Here is a 23,291-nt window from a genome sequence, read left to right as displayed (position 1 = left end):
ATATATCTATGTATCTATTTATCTCTGTCTCTCATGAATGAATAAATAAAATCTTTAAAAAATGTGTTTATGTATTTTTTTGGTAATCTCTACACCTAACATGGGGATCAAACTTACAACCTCCCAAGATCAGGAGTTGCATGCTCTTCTGACTGAGCCAGCCAGGTGCCCCAAGGACCACTTGTGTCATATTTGACTTTGACTTTTTGACATCCAGCCCAGACCCAGCACACAGTGTGAGTTCTCAACAAATGTTTGTTGTGTGAATAACAGGTCTCTTGGATGCATGCATCACATTTCTTCTAACATTAAAATTATGTAAGTGTAATACTGCTCTAAGTGGATCTTTGGAGCTGACTGGCATCATGAATGCCCCTGGTCTGTGCCATCCCACCACCTAAAATCATCTGTATGCCAGTGTGCTGTACTCGGTGTCTTCACAGTGACACTTGACCTCCCTTCCTCCTGGCAATCTCCTCTCCAAATGAGGATAGCAACACATGCCTCACAGGCCTGGGGGGACTACACCAGATCAGCAAAGCCAAGCGTAGCACCTGACACTTATTTTTAGGACATTATTAGCAGCACCTTTATCTCCAAGATAGGAAGAGTCTACCCACTCTTTGCTAGAACTTACGGTTTGGGATTGTTTGTTTGTTTGTTTGTTCCAGTCAAGCCCCAAGGAAGAGATCATAATAGAAATCTCTGTATTCTGTGAATTTTCTAAATCCCCTCCTCACAAACACTGATGAGGATAGAGATCTTATCAGAGAGATTCATATGACTTATCAGGTCCACTTAGCGGCCCTCAGGGGGACAACTAGGGCAGGTCAGAGTACATATAATGAGCAACTCGTGCTGGCCATTGCATGCTCGGAACCCAAGAAGAAGGCATGAAGTGGTTTGGGGTCCTCGGGCTGGTGGCCCTCTCAGAGTGCTTAGTCACGTAAGTACAGGGACTTCAGGTGGCATCCACTCTTTTTCTGGACTCTTTCTTGTCCTCTTATTCTCCTGCTCCACCATGGGTAGAGAAGAGCATATAATCATTCCCAGACTGTCTTAAAGTTCAAGTATCTATTTATTGATCAGTAGCTTACCACGTGCACCATGGGGTCCAGGTGTCTTGAGGCAGCCCTGCAGGGTTGTACAACTCCAGGAGTGCCAGTCATATCATGAACTATGTGAAATGGCACCCCTTGGAATTGTTCAGTGCACAACCTGTGCAACTGTAGGCATGGCCCTGTCTAGGAACAGCATTTCTCCTACATTTGTTTCTAGGTCTTCTATCTGCTCTCCCTGCTCTCTCTCCATTTCCATATACATATCTATATCTCTATCTACCTATCTCTTTGTCTTTGTCTCTTTGGATGTCTCTGCATGCAAACTCTGTGTTTTTCTAGTTTGTGTCCTTCTTGTTTCTCTGTCCTCTTAATTTCTCTAATTTATTCCCCATCTCCTCACTTCCTCCATAACCCCTCTCTTCTGGTTGAGCCCTGAGAAAAAGATCAAGAGAGCTACTGATAGGCCCAGTTTTGCCTCTAACAAGCAGTGTGACCATGCCAAGTCACCAACTACATATAAAGAGAGGATGATTTCCACTCTACCTCCCCTCACCCCCATCATGGCTTCTTTGAGAAAAACACAATGAGATGACAGTAGCAAGAGGGATGGCTGCCTTTGTTGGGACCTCCTATCGGTCAGATGCATGATAGCCATCATTTTGCTTAACACCCCAAACATTCTATGTGAGGGAGTTATTGTCATTCCACCTTTTTGCAGGAAGAACAGAGGCACAGAAAGGGCATAGGGCTTACCCAAGATCATACAACAGAACCTGTATTCAAACCTAAGTTTATTGCCATGGTCTTTCCATTCTGTTGGGTGGCCTGTCTTGATGATGATATCATAAAGATGCCTGGAAAATACACGGTAGGATTACAGAGTGAGATGTGGCAGTTACATGTAACATGGGGCGGGCAATTACTGTCTCTCATTCATTTCTCTTTCCCAACGCTGGCTTACAGAATCCCTCTGACAAGGATCAAGTCCATGCGAGAAAACCTCAGGGAGAAGGACAAGCTGAAAGATTATCTAGAGAAGCATCCTTACAACCTGGCCTACAAGTTTGTTGAGTCTGTAGATCCAGACACAGGGGTCTATTATGAATCCATGAGGAATTACCTGGATGTAAGTGCAGTAGGCAGAATGGCTCCACAGAGCACACCCTAGGGCTCCAGCCAAGCGTTGGGGTTCACATGACTGGAGGTGTGAGCAGGGATGCTGGGGCTGGGGCTCTTGCAGGCAGAAACAAGGGGGAATAGGAACCCTTCCCAGAGAAGTCACCCCCACCCTCAACTCCGATCTGTGGCAACCAGGTCTGGCAACTACCTGGTGGCAGGTAAATATCCATTTCAGCACCAGCGATACTTCACTGGGCACCCATGAGCCACAGTGCTTGGCTTGAGGGATTTTGTTCTTTCTGAACTAATGCAAATCACTGAGTTATAGTTGAAGGGGAGCCAGGTCTGCGTAAACGACAAAACCCACTGTGACCCAAGTTTTACACCCCCGGCAGAGGCAGTGCAACCTCCACAACCCCAAGAATGACACCAGTAAAAAGGTTATTAAGTGCCTATGGTGTGTGAGGCCATAAAACACTAACATAAGATCATCATTATTGTTAACAAGGGGTCTCATCTCTTCTCCAAGAATGTATAGTACAACCTGAGAGACAGGCAATAAGTTAATGAATGTAAAAGGGTTAACTACATGGTATTGATATTATGTTTTGAGTTTAGAGGAAGGGGCCTGTAGTGACATTAGGAGGGCTGCCTGGAGGGGGAAGCACTTAAGCTGGGCCTTAGAGGGTGGAAGGATTTAGTGAGCTATGGGTGACACTGAAGAGCTTTTCAAATAGAGGCACTAGTCTGAGTAGAGGCTTTAAGGGGAGTGGTTGAAAGCTGATTGCAGGAGACACGAGACACCCAAAAGAGGCAGAGGCACTGGGAGTCAGAGAGGACGAGGGCCTCGTCCAGGCCTCCTTCAGCACCCCTTCTTGGCCCCCGCAGCTAGCCTACGTTGGCACCATCGGAATTGGAACACCCCCACAGGAGTTCAAGGTCATCTTTGACACGGGCTCGTCTGACCTGTGGGTGCCGTCCATCTACTGCTCCAGCCCTGCCTGCGGTGAGTGCCTCCAACCCCCTCTCGCGCACCACCATCCCTTCCTCTGTCCTTGGCATCCTGACAGACACTCACCTCCTGTGTCTGCAGCTAATCACAACGTCTTCAACCCTCTGCTGTCCACCACCTTCCGGGTCTCGGGACGGCCCATCCACCTCCAGTACGGTTCTGGGACGATGTCAGGATTTCTCGCCTACGACACCATTCAGGTAAGGTGGAAACCCAAAGCTAGGGCAGGCTGGTCCAGGGAGCAGTGACTGCTTATAGGGCCAGATGTAGGGTCAGGGGGGAGCACCTGTCTTTCCCAAAGCCTCCCAGCAGTTGGCTGCCTGCCCTGCAGGGCTGTGTCCCTAGGAAGACAGTACTCTCCCCCAGGCTCCCCTCCAGCTGACACACAGACTCCTAGAACAACTACCCCAGAGAGCAGGTCATCGTGCTGGTGGACCTTAGGGCCAAGGATTTGCAGCTTCTTTCCCCTCGATTAGCTCAAGGCTGATTTTGCTGGGAACAGGGACAGCAATGCGGAAAACCACCTGCTTTTATATTCTCAGACTGTGCCAGGCATGGTGCTGGGTGCTTTCGTTGTAAGAACTTGTTTGACCCTGTGTCAGCCCAATGGGCAGCCACTGCTACTGCCATGAGGCAGATGCAAGCACCGAGGTATGGGGAGAGTGAGTGCCTTTCCCAAGGCACTCCGGTCACCCACCTGCTAAGAGGCAGAACTGGGATGCGAAGCAGGACTCATACCCTTGGAAGATACTTTGGGGGAGAGGGCAGAGAGGGCTCCAGGCAAAAAAGCAGAGGCTGGGGCAGCCTGGATGGCTCAGCCGTTTAGCCTGCTTTCAGCCCAGGGTGTGATCCTGGAGACCCGGGATTGAGTCCCACGTCGGGGTCCCTACATGGAGCCTGCTTCTCCCTCTGCCTGTGTCTCTGCTTCTCTCACTCTGTGTCTCTCATGAATAAATAAAATCTTAAAAAAAAAAAAAGAAAAGAAAAGAAAAGAGAAGTGGAGTCTGCAGCAGTGGAAGGGCCCTGAGAAATGGGTTCTTACCTTTGGGGGACTTTGAGGCTCTAATAAAAACTGTGGGCTGCCTCCCCTAAAGTGCCTGAACACACACACACACACACACACACACACACACACACACACACAAGCATATTTCCCATGCAGAATTTTCATAAAAGCCCTGATGGCTGCATGGTATAATAAGCATGTCTATGTCCTTGGTGGACACAGAATCCACAACGAATTGCAATGAATTTGCTCCATTTCTGTCATCAGAGTAATGCCCAAGAGAAGACTGTCCTCCTCTCTCTTCCTTTTGTCTTCAAATGTGAACAACTTGGCCCCATTCTGCATCTGTTTCTCCACCTGTAAAAAAGGGATGATGTCAGCAAGAGGAGTAGTGTTGGTTAAAACCCACACAGTCCACGCAGACAGAGCGTGTACCTCATGCCAGCGGAGGTCCCCGAGGGCACTACCATGCCTGGGTTGTCCTCTGCCGTGTTCGTGGCACATGCCTGCCCACCTCCACCCAGCCCCACTTTCTAGCCCTCTCCCTGGTAACCCTCTCTTCTCCTATAGTTCGAGGGCCTCGTTGACAAGTCTCAGGCATTTGGCCTGAGCCTGAGGGAGCCTGGCAAGTTCATGGAATATGCAGTTTTCGATGGCATCCTGGGCCTGGCCTACCCCAGCCTCAGCCTCCAAGGGACCATCCCCATTTTCGACAACCTGTGGAAACAAGGTCTCATTTCTCAGGAGCTCTTTGCCTTCTACTTGAGCAAGTAAGTCTGGGCTGGACGAGCCTTTTGTCCAAATCAGCTTAAGATGCCTCCAAGTTACATGATAAATTGTAGATTACTTGATCTTGAAGTTTCTTGAGACCAGGGGTCAGCTAACTATGGCCTGGGGGCCACGTCTGGCCCACCACCTGTTTTTGTAAATAAAACTTTATTGAGATGCCACCATGCTCATTTTTTCCCATTCTGTCTGTGGCTGCCATTGCTCTACAGTGGCAGCAGGGAGCAGTCACAATGGATATCATGCAGGCTGCAATTCCTGAAATCATGATGATCTGGCCCCTTCTACAGGAAGATTTTCCTGGCCCCCTTTTTCCAAGTCCCGCATTTGACCAATGGGAGAACCCAGGCTCAGAGAAGAGCTTGGTACAAGGTTGGCCAGGCAGGTGCTTGTCGTGGCAGGCCCTGATCTCAGCCTGTAGGATTCTCCCCCATGGTGGGTGGTCAAGTCATCAGCAGATCTCTGGTCCCTGGGCTCAGTAGCAGGAAGAGCTGAAGTCCCCTGTCTGGTTAAGGGTCTGGGGCAGGGGAGAAGCACAGAGTAGAGGAGGACCCTTTTGACAGGCTGTACCTTCCTCACCAAAGGTGGAGTTTGACCCAGAGATGTGTGTAGGAGGCAGAGTGTGGTGGAGGCTCTAGAGGGACCGGAGTTCAAACTTCAGCTATATACACGAACAGAAACAAGCTGCTGAACCCCTCTGAGCCTCAAGAATACTAGCCCCAGTCAAAGAAGATTTGTTCAACAAGTATTTATTGAGTGCCTACTATGTGTTGGTGAAGGAGACAGGCAAGAGGCAGAAGAGGCAGGGAAGAAATAAATACACGAGTAAAGGGAAAAGATAACTCTGGATAATACTCGATTCTGTGGCCGCAACAAGCCAAGGTGATAGAACAGACAGTGATAAGTGTGGATGTAGAGGGGCTACAGCAAAGGCCTGTCTCTGAGCTGAGTCTCTGTGATGGGAGAGAGCCCGGCTGCAGAGGCAAAGTCCCGGGCAGAAGGGAAAACCTGTGCGATGGCCTGAAGGAGCACCCAAGGACCAGCAAGGGAGCCAGTGGGGCTGGAACAATGCAGGAGGAGGGGAATGGGAATGGAGCATGGGGGGGCGGGGGCTGGGGGGGGGCTGATATTGCAGGGGCGAGGCTACTCTGGGGTTTTGCTCTGTGTAGGAGTGGAGGCCTCTGGCAGGGATTAGGCCAGGAATAGACTTGATCCAATTTACATTTGTGAAAGTTCACTCTGGGTGTGCCCTGGAAAATGATGCAGTGGAGTGGAGGCAGGGAGGCCAGGGGAGAGGCTTCAGCAGTCTCTTTCGGAAACAGAGAGGGGCAGCTTGGTCCAGCGAGGTAGAGGGAAGAGGGAAAATAATGGACATATTCGGGATATGTGTTGGAGGAAGGGGCAACAAGACTCGCCCTTAGATTTGCTGTGGAAGGAAGGAGAGGGGTGGGCAGAGGTGTGTCCTCCCTCACTAACATATTAGCGTGCTCCCAAGACCTGCTCCATAATTTGTAGGAATGATGCAAAACAAAAACAGGAGGCCCCAGCAGAGAGGTGGGAACTTGCTAAGCCTGGGGCTCTTTCCTGAAAGAGGCTTTTCTGAAAGAGGACAGGCCAGACCTCTCTGGCTGCCGTGCCCTCCAAATGCATGGCCGACTGCTCTGATGGCCGAAGGGGACAGGCAGAGGGGGTGGTCAGAGCCAGCCCTGCTGCCTGACTGTGCAGGTTCGAACTCAGCCTCACCGTCCACTAGCCAGGCCCTAACCCCTCCGTGCCTCAACCTCCCTGTCTGTAAAGAGCAGGGGAGCACCTACTCCACAAGACTTTGTGATATGTGAACAAGTAAGCTGTGAAGAGTGAAGGGCACAAGTGAAGAGTGTGCCCTTAGATGGTGCCTGGTGTGTTTGCTGAGCTTGGGAAAAGCATCCTGCCCTCTCCCCTATCATCTTGCCCACCCAGTGAGCTCTTCCTCCCCCCCCCACCCCCAGAAAGGAGGAGAAGGGCAGTGTGGTGATGTTCGGAGGCGTGGACCACTCCTACTATAGGGGAGACCTCAACTGGGTGCCCGTATCCAAACCCTTCTACTGGCAATTATCCATGGACAGGTAAGTTCGTCCCCCTGAGGGTGGCTCCGGGTGATCCTCACACACGCACACACGTGCAGACACGCGTAGACAGACACACAGACATAGCCCCCTGCCTCATGACAAGGCCCTGACCAAGCTGAGGGCTCTGTCCTGAATCTCGGTGCACGAGGACAGGGGAAGTGGAGGCCCTACAGACCTGGGAAGCTGAACTCCCTCTGGCAAGAGGGGCAGGTGGAGGTGCTCATCCACCTACTGGGAGCGGGCGGAGGTTGAAAAGGGGATGGGGGGGAAGTCCACCAGCCTGACAGGGTTCCTAGTACACGGGATAGGCAGTTTGAAAACAGGGAAAGTCCTGGGCAAACCAAGACGGCTGGTCACCCTAAGGAGAGGCTGCCCAGCCGGGGAGAGGGGTCATCTTCATTCTGGAGGTCTGAAAGCAAATCACATGAGGTGCCGCCCCCACCACCCCTTGTCTCGGCCTGAGCATACAGTGCGGCAGAGAGCATCAGAAAGTAGGGAATCAACCTGAGAACAAGGAGGCAATAACTAATGTGATTCTGTGTGACACCAGCATACAAAAGCTTAAAATGTCCTTTGGAAGCTTCCACAGCTGGTGTCCTGCCCCCTGAGCTAGATAAGGTGTTTCCTGGCCAGGGCCCTGGCATGTGAGCTGGGAGCTGGTGCAGAACAGCCTGTGGCTCTCTTCCTGTCATTCTGAGCACCTGCAGCAGGAGAACCTCCATCTGCCCTGTGTGACCCCATAGTGAGCCAGACACCAGATACAGAGCTCTCACTGTCCCTCTCTCACTTACTGGTTCATTCATTCATTCAACAAACTCATGTTGAGCAATCTGCTATGTGCTAGACACTTGAGGGAGGCCCTGAGGATAGAAATTGCTCTTACATCTAGCAGGGCAGATGTACATGAAACAAGTCACACAAATAATGAATTACTGTCTTGATATGTGCCAGAAGTGAGTATAGGTATGCTGAGGTGACCAAGAGAGGAGGCTGATTTAGTCTGGGGATAAGACTTCCCTTAAAAAAGTGACAGTGAAGCTGGAACCTGGAAGACGGGGAGAAATTAGCCAGACAAAGGGAGTGGGGATGGTTCTAGAAAGGGACACCAGCCTATGCAAAGGCCCTGAGGCACCAGAGAGCTTGGGACATTCAAGAACTGAAAGAAGTCTAAGAAGATCAGTATGATCAGAACAAAGAGAAAGAGCTGGAAGGCCTGAGCTAAAGGGCTGCTCTGGATCCAGCCAGGGGGTGGTAGTGAAGGGAGCCCCAAGCGTGATCCTGGAACCTGCTTTATCCTCCGTGATCCTGGAACCTGCTTTATCCTCCGTCTCTCAGCATCTCCATGAATGGAGCGGTAATTGCATGCAGTGGTGGCTGCGAGGCCATTATTGATACGGGAACCTCGTTGCTGATTGGCCCATCTAGTGTTGTCCTCAACATCCAGAAGATCATCAATGCCAAGCAGTCCTACAGTGGCGAGGTGACAGGTCATGCCGCAGGGACGTCTGGGGTTCTCCATACACTGAAGGACCAGTTGGGCCAACCTTCTCTCTCCCTTTCTCTGACAGTACATGATTGACTGCAACACCATCAACACCCTACCCGACATTGTCTTCACCATCAATGGCGTCAACTACCCAGTGCCAGCCAGTGCCTACATCCAGGAGGTGAGGGGCCAACCCTGGGGCCAGGTCCTCAAATCTGGGACTTGCAGGAATGTTGGGGTAGCAGCCAGAAGGAGGAGCCCCCTGGAGCCCAAGCCACACCATAGCAGATATGGCCGAGTGGCAGAGGAGGGTCACGTGGGTCTGGGAAGGCTGCCTAGAGGAGCTGAGTTCGGTCTTAAGGGGTGGGTAGGGGGTGAGGGTAGGGGTGAGGAGAGAAGGAAAGGCAGTCTCTGTGGAGGGAACAGCCGAGAATGTGAGTCACAGGAAAGACACAGGACCCAGGCAGTCCTGGTTCCTGGATGGGCACCCACTTTTCAGTTGCTGGGAGAGCCAACTGGCTCAAAGGAAAGGAGGGAGAGGAAGAGGAGAGGCACTGGTTGTTGAAGGGGAGGCTGCAGGTGTGGGCGCAGTCTGACTGGTGAAAATTTCCGTCTCCTCCAGGGTCAAGAGGGCACCTGCTACAGCAACTTTGATGAGGGCAGAGGCGGCTTGTTCATCTCAGACTCCTGGATCCTGGGTGATGTCTTCCTGAGGTTGTATTTCACCGTCTTCAACCGAGGGAACAACACGATCGGCCTGGCTCCAGCGGTGTAAATGCTGGGACTGCTCAGGGAAGCAACCACGCCGTCCCCAAACACACACACACACACACACACACACACACACACGGGGCATTCCTGCCCAGGTGCCCGCCTGGGCTCTGTCTGCGGCTCTGTAAAGCCCTGCTCTCAGTAGAGAATAAAAGATCTCATTTTCCGTGGAGCACCTCTCTCCGGATTGGGAGGTGCCTCAGAAACAGGCAGGACTTCAGAATCTAGTCTGGACCAGAGTGAGAGGAGCCCAAAGCCAGCTGGCCTCAAAGAAGAGGGAGACTAACGCCTGGAAGGCTACTGGGGACCCAGGATGCGGGAATCAGAGCAGGTCCAAGGGCTCGGGAACCCACGAGATCAAAAGCTGTCAGTTCATTCTTTCTCTCCCTTCCCTCATCTTTGATCCTCTTCTCCTGGCAAGTTTCTTTCCTCAGTCTTCCATGTGTCCTCGGGGCTTTCTAGCCTTAAGGGATGCAGACCGAAAGGAAGAAACCCTAGAAAGGAGCTGAGTACCCAGCAGGGCTCTGATTGGTCCACATCAGGCTGTGTCCGACCCTGGACCAGCCACTGTGGGCAGGCTCTGGGGTACTCTGATTGGTTCTCCTTGGCCACGTGGCCTCACCAGTGCCAAGGGTGTGATCGACAGTTTCATGCCCAACCACGTGGCCCCCTGAGCTGAGGAGGAACAGTCCCCAAAAGAAGGGGCCGAGGTGCGTGCTAGACAGCTGGGAGAGAGGTCATGCCAACACCTCCAATATCCGCCACCTCCACATCCAGAGGGACGGTTGAGGATAGTAAAGGTAGATTCTATTTTCCGATCGCAAAAGCCTAGTTGGCAGTGGCCTTCTGCCCCCGGGGGCTCTGAGTGAGGTCCTTAAAACTCAGATGGTCCCACTCTGGCCACCCATGAGTGCCAGGTGGAGAAAATAACAGGCATTAGTAGGAGGTCCGAGGACTATGGGCTTTCTCTTTGGGGGAGTCAGGGAAGGTTGGGTGAGTTGGCATTGACCTCAGTCTTGCCCCAAACCCCGCAGCTACTGTCTGTGTGAGATCTACTCTATGTCCACGGTTCTGTCCTAGTCCCTTCAGGATGGCAGAGGAACATGATGTGAGCTCGTGGAGGGGGAGGCCAGACTTGGTAATGTTTTCAAACAAACAATAAAAATTAAAAACTGGGCTCAATGAAGACTCAGGCAAATAGTTTGTAAAACTCATGCTCAAGTCCTCTTCATGGACTAGAGGCAACTTCTCTCTTGGTCAGAAGCCACCAATAAGAGCAAGACTAATAGGTCTAGTTAATTACATATGCTCACTGTCTCCCCATGACCCCCCACAAGGCAGAGAATGCTGCCCCCATTGTACAGATGAGGGAGGCATCCGAGCTGCTGGCTCGGATGGGCTCCAGCTCCCAATGACAGACACATAGTGGACCCTCAGTAAATACACGTTGAATAAGCGAATAGATGAATTAGTAAGTGCTCCCACCAGCGCACACTGCTGCATCCATGGCAGGAGACATGTGTGGTATCTCTGTGGCTTACGGCTACTCCATCAACCATAAAAGGTTGGGCTTTGCTCCCCCTAAACAAGCCCAAGATCAAGGCTGGAACTGGTGCCTTTTAATGAACTAAACTTTCCTTAAGGTTCCTGTATGTGTAGCCTGTGCTACCAACATGAGCATAAAATCTGATCTTCAAAGCAAAAAGCCCTCCACCACACCCCAGCCCTCCACTTTTACTCTTTGCCAGTTGCATACGGAAGGGATGTATCCAGCCTCTGGTGAGAGAGAATGTGGAGGAAAAGGAAAAAGCTCTTGAACACTTCTTACACGAGTGCAGATTGGTACCATCTTTTCAGAGATGATTTGTCCTTAAAGGAAAAGGGGGGTAGGAGCTAAGCATTATTCCACGAAAGAGAAAGTCTTCTAACAGAGAGGAGATGATGCGGTTGCACCCAGCAAATCCATTCCCATCGAAAAGCCCTCCGGGAACGGACTGTGACGTGCTGTCACCTAGTGGCCAAGATGGGTGTTGCGCACGCGCTCTGCGTCCTCTTTCAGGTCGCGGTGGACCTGCCCCTTGGTCCCAGCTGCTCTGCAAGAATGGCTATTTAGTAACATGAAACCACTGTCATACCAGCTCTCCCACCTTTAGACCTGATTTGGGTCTGTCTTGTCTCTCGATAGATCCCCAAGTGCCTAAGTTAGGGCCCGGGACATGGTGGATGCTCCATAAAATATCCTGGGGATGAATGTTATGTGAAACCAATGTTAAGAGGACGCCTGGGTGGCTCAGTGGTTGAGCATCTGCCTTTGGTTCAGGTCATGATCCCAGGGTCCTGGGATCTAGTCCAGCATCGGACTCCCCGCAGGGAGCCTGCTTCTTCCTCTGCCTATGTCTCTGCCTCTCTCTGTATCTCTCGTGAATAAATATATAAAATCTTAAAAAGAAAAAACAAAAAGAGGGAAGCCCGGGTCGCTCAGTGGTTTAGCGCCGCCTTCAGCCCAAGGTGTGATCCTGGAGATCCGGGATAGAGTCCTACTCGGGCTCCCTGCATGGAGCCTGCTTCTCCTTCTGCCTGTGTCTCTGCCTCTCTCTCTCTCTCTCTCTCTCTCTCTCCTCTCTGTGTTTCTCATGAATAAATAAATAAAATCTTTAAAAAAAACAAAAAGAAACCAATGTTGAGAAAACCATATCATCAGTTCACACTGAGCATAACTGCAAAATCAAGAAATGTGGATGCTAACAACTACTATCAGTTTACTCAGGCTGCAATAACAAATACCATAGACTGGGAGTGTGGTGTGGGGGGTAGTGCAAGGCCTTACACAATTGAAATTCATTTTGTCACAGTTCTGGAGGCTGGAAATCTGAGATCAAGGTGTTAGGAGGGTTGTTTCTTCTGAGGCCTCTCTGCTTGACTTGGAGGTGGCCACCTTCTTCTGGTGTCTTCTCATGGTCCTTCCTCTTTGTGTGTCTTATCTCAATCTCCTTTTTAAAAATTTTTATTTATTTATTTATTTGAGAGAGAGGGCTTGAGCGGATGAGGGGCAGAGGGAAAGGAAGAGAGAGGATCCCAAGTGACTCCCCGTTGAGCACAAAGACCAGTGCAGGGCTCAATCTCATGGCCCTGAGATCATGATCTGAGCCAAAACCAAGAGTTGAACGCTAAGCTGACTGAGCCACCTAGGCGCCCCAATCTCCTCTTCCTGTAAGGACACTGGTCAGATTGGATGAGTGCCACCCATATGACTTCATTTCATCTCAACCATTTCTTGGAGGACCTCATCTCCAGCTACAGTCACATTTGGTGATTCTGAGGGTTAGGACTTCAACATATGGAAATACTGGGGAGGGGGGAGGTCACTCAGCCCATTACACAGATAAACACAAAAAATGCTGGGATGTGTCAAAAGAATACAGGAGTCAGCTGAAAGGGGCTTCCAGGGGCCAAACCCAGGCCAGTCTAGGCATGAAAAGTAAGAATAATAATACTGGATTTTAACTCATTGAATAAAACAAGAATCTATGAATCCATATTGATCAATAAATACAAACAGATAAATAAATACATAGGGTGAAAGGATAGCTGTTCCTCACCACAGACTGCCAATTGAAAAATGTAAATGAAAATTACCACTGTGGCCATCACTTTAATGATTGATTCAGGCGCAAATCCTCAAGGGATGCTTCAACTCGGGTGAAGGTCTTCACGGGGGGGGGGGGGGGGGGGGGGGGCGGAGGGGGGACAGCTTATCTGCACCATTTCAAAGCACCTCCCCACAGAACACCTAGGAATCCCAGCTTGAGAACCACAGTGGAGGATCTGAGCAGTAGATGCCACCTTAAAGTGACCAAAGTCAGCACCCAGAGTAGGACTGATCAACACCCAGTGCCTCCCGTGACATTCCTGTGAAAAAACACATAACCTGAATCTAAAAATATAAATACCTCAAACTCAAATCCAGGTACATTCTGCAAAACCAGCCCAAACTTTACAACTGCCCACGTCAAGAACAACAAAAGGCAAGCTAAGGAGCTGTTCCAGACTAAAGGGGAGGTGAAGAGACCAGGCACAAAATAAGGCATGAGCCTGAATTGAATCTTGCATCAGGAAAAAAAAAAAAATCACCTAAAGGAACAATCTTAGGATAGCTGGTGAACTTGAATAGGTGCTATGTGTCAGATAATAGGATTGTGTCAAAGTTGAATTTCCTAAATATAATCATTGAACCGGGGTTACGTAAGAGAATGTCTTTGTTCTTTGGAGATACACACTAAAGGTTTAGAGTAAAGGGTCATGATGTCTGCAACTGACTCAAATTATTCAACCAAAATAATACTCCGTGTGTGTGTGTGTGTGTGTGTGTGTGTGTGTGTGTGTGTGTGTAGACAGAGACAAATGGCAAAATAACAATAGGTTGAATGTGCATGAAGTATATGCAGGAGCTTATTGCACTAGACTGGCAATTTTTCTGGAAATTGGAAATACTTTCAAAATAAAAAGTTTCAAACTTTAGAGATGGTTTCATGTTTAGTGCCAGGGGTAAGGCAGCCCCAGGACAACAGGGGAAGGGAGGGTGCCTTACCTGAGCCAGCCCCGGGATGGAGAGAACATGTGGGATTCTGCTGTCCACCCTCACAGGCACACCTCCGGCTGAGCAGGGTGACAGGTGCTGGGAGCACACCAGCAGTGTGATTTTCAAGCCTCCAGAGAGGCCCTGAAGACTTCTCTACCACCAGTGATCAAAAGTTCATTCCAGAGGGTCCATCAGGAGGCTTAATTCACCTGACATCTACTCTGTGCCAGTTTCAAATATCTATAAAAAGTTGATTCCCCCTAGGAGGGGGAAACACACTCTTAAGCTACTCTCATAAAGACAGCTCAAATGCCTCCTCCCCCATGATGACCTCCCAGATGTTCCCTAGAAGTGAGCTCCTTTTTCTAAATGACCTATAGCGCCTTGGCTCTTTTTGGTATCCTGCTCTAGCTAACTATTGTGATGATTTTCTGCCCATTATTATAGTGATTTAAGTCTGGGTCTTATTCCTCCCACTCAGATGTGAACCCAATGGAGGCAAAATTAATGGCTAATTTGTCTCTAGTGGGCCTATTGACCAGCACATGGAATGAATGAATGAATGAATGAATGAGGAGATGGACCAGGCAAAGGAGGAATCTGGGTACTCAGGAACCAGGCCAAAGTGGGTGATGCAAAGCAGTAAGAGGGTCTAGAAAGATGGCAAAGGCTTCCGCAATCATCCGTGGCCTCACAGCCCACCCCTAGGCCAAGGGAGGAGGCCACCCACGCTGTTGCTGCAGATCCTCTGGTTGGAGGCCCCTGCTGCTTCAAGAATGTTTTTTTCATCTGGAGCCTGAGGCCCAGGTCAAGGGTTTTAAATACCCTCCGGCCACTTCCCCAGCTCGCTCCACTGTAACCAAACATGATAAAGTCACAGGTCAGAAGCCAGGACCCAGGTCACTGCCAGAAAGAACAGGGCCTCCATCAGATCAGATTGGATCAGAACAGACACAGAGGGTCAGGTCCAGAGGCGTGCTCACCAGGGAGTAAGTAATGTGGCTTTCGGAGGATGAAAGAGCTGGTGCCCTATGGGGCGGGACTCATTATCAGAGACCTAGCCCTCTGTCCCCAGCAGGAGTTCACCCCAGGCCACCAGCTCCAGTGAGTTTCCACTGCACCCTCCACCCTGGGCAGATCCAGCTCCAGGGAGGCACCCTGAGGGGGGGGGCGGGGGGTGGGGGCTGTGAGGGGCAGAGGGGCTTTCTGAGAATCCCTTTGTCTCTGCTGCGGGACTCCAGGCAAACTCCTTGGTTACACTCCAGCTCCCGAGAATTTTCCATACCCCGGTTAATAACTCCATCCTCTGCCAGCCCACTCCCAGGTTCCAAACATCACTTTGTCTGCTTCCAGTTAACCCTTGTATTGCCCAGTTCCAGATGCCTGCCTCCCCCACGCTCCTCTCTTGCATTCTCCCCAAAGCTGGGTTGGAGGCTCCACATCATGCTTCATTCAGCCTTCTCAGGATTCTGCATGAGCACATCCCTACCCCCAAGAAACCACTACCTCCTTTCTGCTTCCTGACTGTGCTTGAGAGCCTGACCACAGCACCCAGTGCCCTCGCTGCTCAGGGGACACAGAGTTGGGGCTATAGGGTTCCCATGGTCCTAGGCCCTAAAGGTCAGTGGGCTCCTGCTGCCCTGGGCCAATTCACTCACTCATCCTTTCATGTGTTCATTCACTTCATCTATATGGAAACATCAATTCTGCACCATCTGCAGGGGGCATCCCAGCTTCAGCTTGCATACCTCTCAGGGGCAGAGCTCACTACCTATTTATTGCCTTCTCCACAAGCAGAAATTTTCCCCCCGGGTTGGGCCCAGGGACAAGCCTTGGGAGCTCTGAAATTGGGTGTGTGTATTCCTGGGAAAGTGGCAGTAAATGCTTACAAGTGTGGGCTCACATTCCAGACAGCCTGGATTTGAACCCCAGCTCTGCCCCCTGCCAGCTGAGTAACCTGTGTAACCTTGAACCACTGAACCTCTCTGCATCCTACCAGTGACACATAAAGAGGAGGGGTATCTGACTCATAGGGTCGTGGAAATGAGACTGAATTCCCAGCACACACTTGCCTTTATACCTGCTAGTCAGTGTCATGCTCCCAGGCGTCTATGCATTACCGTCATGCCACTGATCTGCCTCCTTGTCCCAGGGGCTGGTCTGGATGGGAGGGGCTTGGTTTCACCTGCCCTAGGGAGATGGACTATGCCTGGACCAGTGAGTGTCCTGTCTCCTGTGCGCCATTTGCCAGTCCTCAGAGGTCTGAAAACCAAACCAAACCAATTAGAAATTCACTTTCCTTAGTGAATAAGGAGGATCCAGAGCCAGAGTGAGGGGACTACCTGCTTTTTCATTTTTTTCAATTGTGAAGCATAACCAACATGTAAATAGGTTTAAAGCATAAATACACGATTTAGCATATTGTTATGAAACATTCGAGTAACCCCGTGCAGGCCAAGAAATAGAACACACCAGCTCCCAGAAGCCTTGCACATGTTTCCATTCAAGAGAATTTTCACCCCTACTATCCCAAAAATCTCAGGTCCAGCGGGGCAGGCACAGTTGGCATTAGACCCTCTTAGCAGAAGAGTCAAGGTTGCCTTCCACTGCTCTGAACCCTAAGCAAGCTGCTGAACCTCTCTGAGCCTCAGTTTACCAGCTGAGGTAAATGAAATGGTGCCATATAGTTCAGGATCTATCTCATGGGAAGATCTCATGCAGGTGTACAGGTACCTGGCATGACATAGGTAAGTGCTCGACACTTGCAGGCAATTACTTTTGCCAACTTGGGTTGGGACAGCCATGGGGGAGAGATTTTCTAGGGGAGATGTCCTCTGCTCCTGCAAACTCCAAATCTGCAAATGAGGTAAGACACCTAAGAGGTAAGAGTGAGAAGAGCCTCTGTTTCACGGGTTTTTCAAACTGTAAGTTCAATTTCCAGGGGTTCCATAGGAATGTCTTGTGGAGTTGGCGAGTCTTCATCCCCTCTGCTGCCAAGGCAATTCAGCTTGTTCCCCTTTTCCTATAATGGCATCATATGCATGTAAGATTTTATGTTTTTGTTTTTTAAGATTTTATTTATTTATTTGAGAGAGAGATAGAGAAAGAGAGCATGAGCAGAAGAGAGGCAGAGGGAGAGAGAGAAGCAGACTCTCCACTGAGCAGGGAGCCTAACATGGCACTCCATCCCAGGACTCCAGGATCATGACCTGAACCAAAGGCAGATGTTTCACCGACTGAGCCGCCCAGGCACCCCACATTTTATAAAGATATTTTGTCCTTAAACAATTAAATTACTGATGTAAAACTCCTGCAAGTTATAATAAAAGACAAGCAACCTAATGGTCTTTTAAATGAGCAAAAGACTTGAGCAGGCACCAATGGCCAGTAAGCACGTGCTTAGCATTACTATTCAGGAAATGCAGATTAAAACCACAAGAAGGTACCTTCTTACACCCACTAGAGTAGCTAAAATTAAATGATGGACATACCAAGTGTTGACCAGAACGTGGAGCAACTAGAACTCCCACTATCTGCTGGTGGGAGCACAAAATGGTACAACCACTTGGAAAACTGCTTAGCAGTTTGTACTAGAGCTGAACCTGCCCTATGACCCAGCAAGTCCACTCCTGGTCTACAGCCAATAGAAATGCTACATATATTCACCAAAAGGCATGTATTGGAATGTTAATAGCACCATGGTTCCTAAGAACCCCCACTCTAGAAGCTACCCAAAGGCCCATTGACCAGAGAAGAGGTCCAGAAAATGTATATTTACACAACAAAACAATATACAGCAGTGAAAATCACTGATTTGCAGCTGCCCACTATCCTGGGGTAAATCTCATGAACATAATTTGGAGCCAAGAAGCTAGACCCAGAGAGTAGATGTGGTGCGGTTTCCCTGAAGTACAGAAACAAGCCAAATTAATCTTTACTGTTTGAAATTAGAGTGGTGATTATGCTTGGTTTGGGGGGGGTGGATCTAGAAGGGGGGCCTCAGGGAGCTCTGTGGGCCCTTGCAATGTTCTATTCCTTGATCTGGGTAGTGGTTACATGGACTTTTTCGGTTTGTGAAATTGTATGAAGCCATTCCCTATGGTACACACCGTATAGTTCAAGAAATGCTTTTAAAATGATGGTGTAGGGAGGGTACCTGGGTGGTTCAGTCAGTTAAGTGTCTGCCTTCAACTCAGATCATGATCTTGGGGTCCTGGGATGGAACCCTGCATCGGGCTTCCAGGTCGGTGGAGAAACCTGCTTCTCCTCCCTCTGCTCCTCCTTCTGCTTGTGTGCTCTCTCTCTCTCTCTCTCTCTCTCTCTCTCCAATAAATAAATAAAATCTAAAATAAAATAAAATGATGGTGTAAATGACATGAAATCACCTGGAAAACACATGAACATTTCATTTTTCTTTTTTTTTTAAGATTTTATTTATTTATTCATGAGAGACACACAGAGAGAGAGGGGGAGAGACACAGGCAGAGGGAGAAGCAGGCTCCATGCAGGGAGCCCAATGTAGGACTCCCGGAATCAGGCCCTGGGCTGGAGGCAGCACTAAACCACGGAGCCACCCGGGCTGCCCCTCATTTTTCTTTCAAAAGCAGGCTACAAGAGTATTTTATTGTCTGGCCCCATTTTCGGAAAAAATAAATTTATTCATTTACGACATTAATGGGGGGATCATTCTGGGTGCGGTTGAATCCCTTTAAAACTTTTATTTGCCTATAAGTAATCTTACAAGGGACATGCATTATTTGTAGACTCGGGCCCCAAAAATGTCATTATAAATTTAATTGTAAAACATGTGCCCATCCCTAGAGCAATTCCGCAAGGCTGAGGCTGGGGAGTGGAAGTGTGTGGTCAGTGTTGGAAGATTGTGTGCCTGGGGCAAGGCCTTGATTGAAAGCCCCTAGGGGACCAGCCAGCCCAAAGCCTATCACACCAGCTCGATAACACTTATCTTGCTTAAATGCTCCATTTCAGTCTTGCCAAGACTGAGTTCTTTAGATCTCATTCCATTGCTTGATTTGATATGTTCACGGAACGTTTCTGAACACCTGTGCCGTTGGCGGGGGGTGCCCTGCCTTAGTGATGCCGTTCTGAGTGCCCCTTAAAGCCAAGTTCAGGGCAGGGCTAATGGCAGTGTACACAGTGTTGTCTAATCTTTCTACCAGGCCAGTCTGGCACAATGAGATTACCTGGCATCCCCCTTGGCAGCCGAGGAGCGGCTCTGGCTGCTGATCAGACCTGCTCATGGAAGACACGTGGTCCTAGAATCGGGGATCTACTGTCCCTCCCAGGAATTCCTATAGGGACTGGGTGGAGTGGCCCCCCTGAGTGCCCCGGGAGGAGACTGTGGCCATGATGGAACATCCACCTTACGTTCTAACCAATGGGCAGGAACTAGGTGGGGGGTAGGGTGGGCGCAGAGCCTGCCCAGGGCAACGGTCTCCCCAGACCACAGACTTCTGTGACACAGGTTCTAGCCCCTAAATAGTGTCACTGTTTAGTTATAGGAACCCATGCTGACCACTTAAACCTTCTGAACTGTGTCAGTAGGGATAATTCAGGGATGATAATAATTCTTAAAAGCCCCTGTATCTCAAAGCACTGAGGAAAGCTTGGAGAGCCTCAGAAGCACAAGCCTTACTGTATGGACGGAGTTTCATATGTCAGCTCCCTTCTTGCCCGATGGCTCACGTTGCCTGGGCAGAAAACTGCCAGGAGGGCTCTGGAATGGCCCCAAACGGAGAAAAGCAGAGGTGGTTATGTCATTCTTAATGGAATTTTCAAGGGGGTTTATATTGTATTTGTTTCTTTTTTTTTAAGATTTTTATTTATTCATGAGAGATATGAGAGACATATCTCTCATGAATGGGGAGCCCAATGCGGGACTTGATCTCAGGACCCCGGTATCACAACCTGAGCCAAAGGCTCAACCACTGAGCCACCCAGGTGCCCTCTATTGTATTAGTTTCTACTGTTGGTGACGAATTAACACAAATTTAGCAGCTTGAAACACTCACATTTATTAGCTCACAGTTGCTGTGGGTCAGGCATCCAGGTTCATTCAACTGGTCCTCTGTTTCAGTGTCTCATGAAGCTGCAGTCAGGGTGTCAGCCAGGGACACGGTCTCATCTGGCATTCGACTGGATAAGGGTCCACTTCCCAGCTCACATGGTTGTTGGCAGGATCCAGCTCCTTGTGGGCTGTCAGACTAGGGGCCTCAGTTCTTTGCTGGCTGTTGACTAGAGGCCACCCCCTATTCTTTGCTGTTTGGGCCTCTCCATGGGAGCAGCTTGTTCCATCAGAGTGAGGGAGGAAAAACATCTATACAAAGAGTCTCACTGGGTGTTACACTATATGTTGGCAAACTGAATTTAAATAAAAGAAAAAAGAGAGAAAAAAAGACTCTACTGGCAAGACAGAAGTGATGATGATCCCATATAATATAATCACAAAAGTGACATCCCATCTGCTTTCCCACATCCTATTGGCTAGAACAAGTCACAGGTTCTCCTCCATGCATTCAAGGGAGGGGAGCAGGAGGGGCAAGGATAATTGGGGCTCATCATAGACTGAGACATAAGCTGGGGATTGGTGCCACCGAGCAGTTCAGCCTCTCTCAAGGTGTTAAAATCTCTAATATGGGAAGACTCAACTATCTTCACCCATCTAAGAGCTTCTCTTTAGTGCAATCCAAAGACCTATCCAGGTGGGAAGGAAAGAGCTCCCCACCCCTATCTGCCCTCTCTTGACTTGACTACAAACCCTTGAAGGCTTGGTGTATTTTCATTTTGCTCATGGATGTACCCCCAGCCTCTTGAACATGCCTGCCCAGCATGTAACAGGTTCATAGTAAAAATGTACTAAACGAATGCGTGAATGGCTCCCTTGGGTTCCTGCCTGAGGAGCCTTCCTTCTGCTTCCTGAACATATTTCTCCTCTATCCAAAATTCCCATGTGGGTCTCACAGACAAGCTATGCCCCCCAGATAGATGCCTGGACACTATCTACCCCTCCTAGATGGACCATGGCCACCCCACTCTCACCCCCAGGATGGCGTGAAAGAGCCAGCCAGCCAGTCACTCTGAGGAGTTTCGGTCCTCACTCGGTTCCCCAGGGCTTCACCACAGTGGACCAGCTTCATCACTGCCACCATTCGATGTGGAAGAGAAAAGCAGGCTGTGACAGGTATTACTCGTGGTTCTGTAGGACCGAAATGGAAGCAGGGGTGGTGAATGCATTGTTCTTTTCTTTTGTGTTTCCTTTAATGGTATTACAACATCTTATTTCAAAGGAATCAAATGGGTCCTCTCCAGGGCACCCCCACAAGCAGAACCTAGTACCCAATTTCCCTTCACCACCCCCCTCCCCAGCTTGTGTGGCTGTTACTGGCTGAACACATCACCTGCTATAAAAGTCAAGTGCATCAGGTCTGTTGTCATAGAGTAAAGCATTCCTTTTCTTTCTTTTTTTTTTTTTAAGCATTCCTTTTCAAGTGTACAATCTAGAGAGTATTTCCATCTCCCCAAAGCCAACCTCTTCCTCTGGACTCTCACCTGTTTTCTGTTCCCATTATTTTGCCTTTTCCAGAATGTCATATAGGTAGAATCTTACATATTTGTAAGATTTGTAATCTCTGAGTCTGACCTCCTTTATTCAGCATGATGCTTATGAGATTCAACCAGCAGCTCTTTTGTTTCTGTTGCTGAGGGCTCTTCTGTCAAGTGGCTGCACCACCATTTGCATATCCAGGGAACAGCTGAAGGACTTCCAAGTTGTTTCCAGTTTTTGGCAATTATGAAAAAAAGCTGTTACAAACATCTGTGTACAGGTCCTTGTGGGGACATACGGTTTTCATTTCTTTTCAGTGAATAGAAACCCAGTATTTCAGTGAATCACAGGAGGAAGATTGCTGGGTCAAATGATAAGTACATGTTTACTTTACAAGAAGCTGCTAAGTCATTTTCCAAAGGGGCTATGCCTCTTGCATGTCCACCTGCAATGGTGGCCCAGCATCCCCACCAGCACCTGCAGTTGACAGTTGCTTTCATTTTAGCCATTGTAAGTGCGTGGCTGGTTAGGGGCACCAGGGTGGTGCAGTCGTTTAGGCATCTGATGCTTGGTATTGGCTCAGGTCATGATCTCATGGTGGTGGGATTTGCACTCATCATGGAGTCTGCTTGAGATTCTCTCTCTCTCCCTCTGCCCCCCCCCCCCCGCTCATGTGTGCATGTGCTCTCTCTCTAAAATAAATAATCTTAAAAAAAAAAGTGTGTGGCTTGTTAGCACTCCATGTTTTATCCTCACAACGATCCCATGAAAGTGGTAGGACTATTATCCCCATTACTCCCAGGTCTTACAGACATTCAGAGGCAGTACTAAGGTCCTTACCTAGACCCTGGATCCAGAACTCTTCATAAGATTCACCCATAGCCTGCAGTAAGCTCTAGTCCAGGGACTGAGGGAGAAGGCACAAGGAGCAACAGAGAAGGGCCAGGATTCAAGCTCCCCCAGGCAAGTGTCACAAATTCTCTGTGCCTCAGTCTCCGCATCCATCAAATATGGATAATAATATTACTTAGCAGAGTGAGCTAAGAGTAAGAGATCAATAAATCCAAGCTCCTTGGTGTCTTCTAACTGCCAATGGAGAGAAACACATGGAACATGCTACCCCAGGTCAATTAGCAGAATGGCTAAGTAGGGAATCATGACCCCACTTGGAGCCACATTCCCAACCTGCTCTTTTTTTTTAAAGTTTTATTTATTTATTTATTTATTTATTTATTTATTTATTTATTTATGAGAGACACAGAGAGAGAGGCAGAGACACAGGCAGAGGGAGAAGCAGGCTCGATGCAGGGAGCCCGATGTGGGACTTGATCCCAGGACCCAGGATCACAACCTGAGCTGAAGGCATCTAGATGCTCAACCACTGAGCCACCCAGGTGCCCCCTACAACCTGCTCTTAACTAAGCCCAGCTTTGCCTGGGATTCATCAAAACAGCATGATGAACACTCCATGCACCATATAATCTACTGAGGGAAATGAAAGATGAATAAAACATGCATGATCTTCATTCATTCATTGCATCTCAATCCTGATGGTCCCTGCTATCGCCCACCCATATTTCCCTTCATGTCTAAATTGAGAAGTGGGTGCAAAAGGCTTGGTCCTCCTTTCTTTTTTAAAAATTTATTATGAGGGCAGCCCCAGTGGCGCAGCGGTTTAGCGCCGCCTGCAGCCCAGGGCGTGATCCTGGAGTCCCGGGATCCAGTCCCACGTTGGGCTCCCTGCATGGAGCCTGCTTCTCCCTCTGCCTGTGTCTCTGCCTCTCTCTCTGAATAAATTTTTT

General features: G+C 49.3%; 1 protein-coding gene across 1 annotated transcript; it reads left to right on the top strand.

The window, feature by feature from the left end:
* The first annotated feature begins 893 nt into the window (after nucleotides 1-893).
* LOC121501350 (pepsin F-like) lies at nucleotides 894-9,395 on the top strand. Its single transcript, XM_041773312.1, has 9 exons — nucleotides 894-946; nucleotides 2,025-2,187; nucleotides 3,069-3,186; nucleotides 3,274-3,392; nucleotides 4,769-4,968; nucleotides 6,973-7,089; nucleotides 8,428-8,572; nucleotides 8,661-8,759; nucleotides 9,201-9,395. Exons 1-9 carry the CDS (start codon nucleotides 894-896, stop codon nucleotides 9,351-9,353), a joined length of 1,167 nt encoding a protein of 388 aa, XP_041629246.1. The 3' UTR covers nucleotides 9,354-9,395.
* Nucleotides 9,396-23,291: the final 13,896 nt, after the last annotated feature.

This window comes from Vulpes lagopus, chromosome 11 (genome assembly GCF_018345385.1).
Source record: "Vulpes lagopus strain Blue_001 chromosome 11, ASM1834538v1, whole genome shotgun sequence".
Lineage (NCBI taxonomy): Eukaryota > Metazoa > Chordata > Mammalia > Carnivora > Canidae > Vulpes > Vulpes lagopus.
This window is presented reverse-complemented; position numbering and strand designations above follow the sequence as displayed.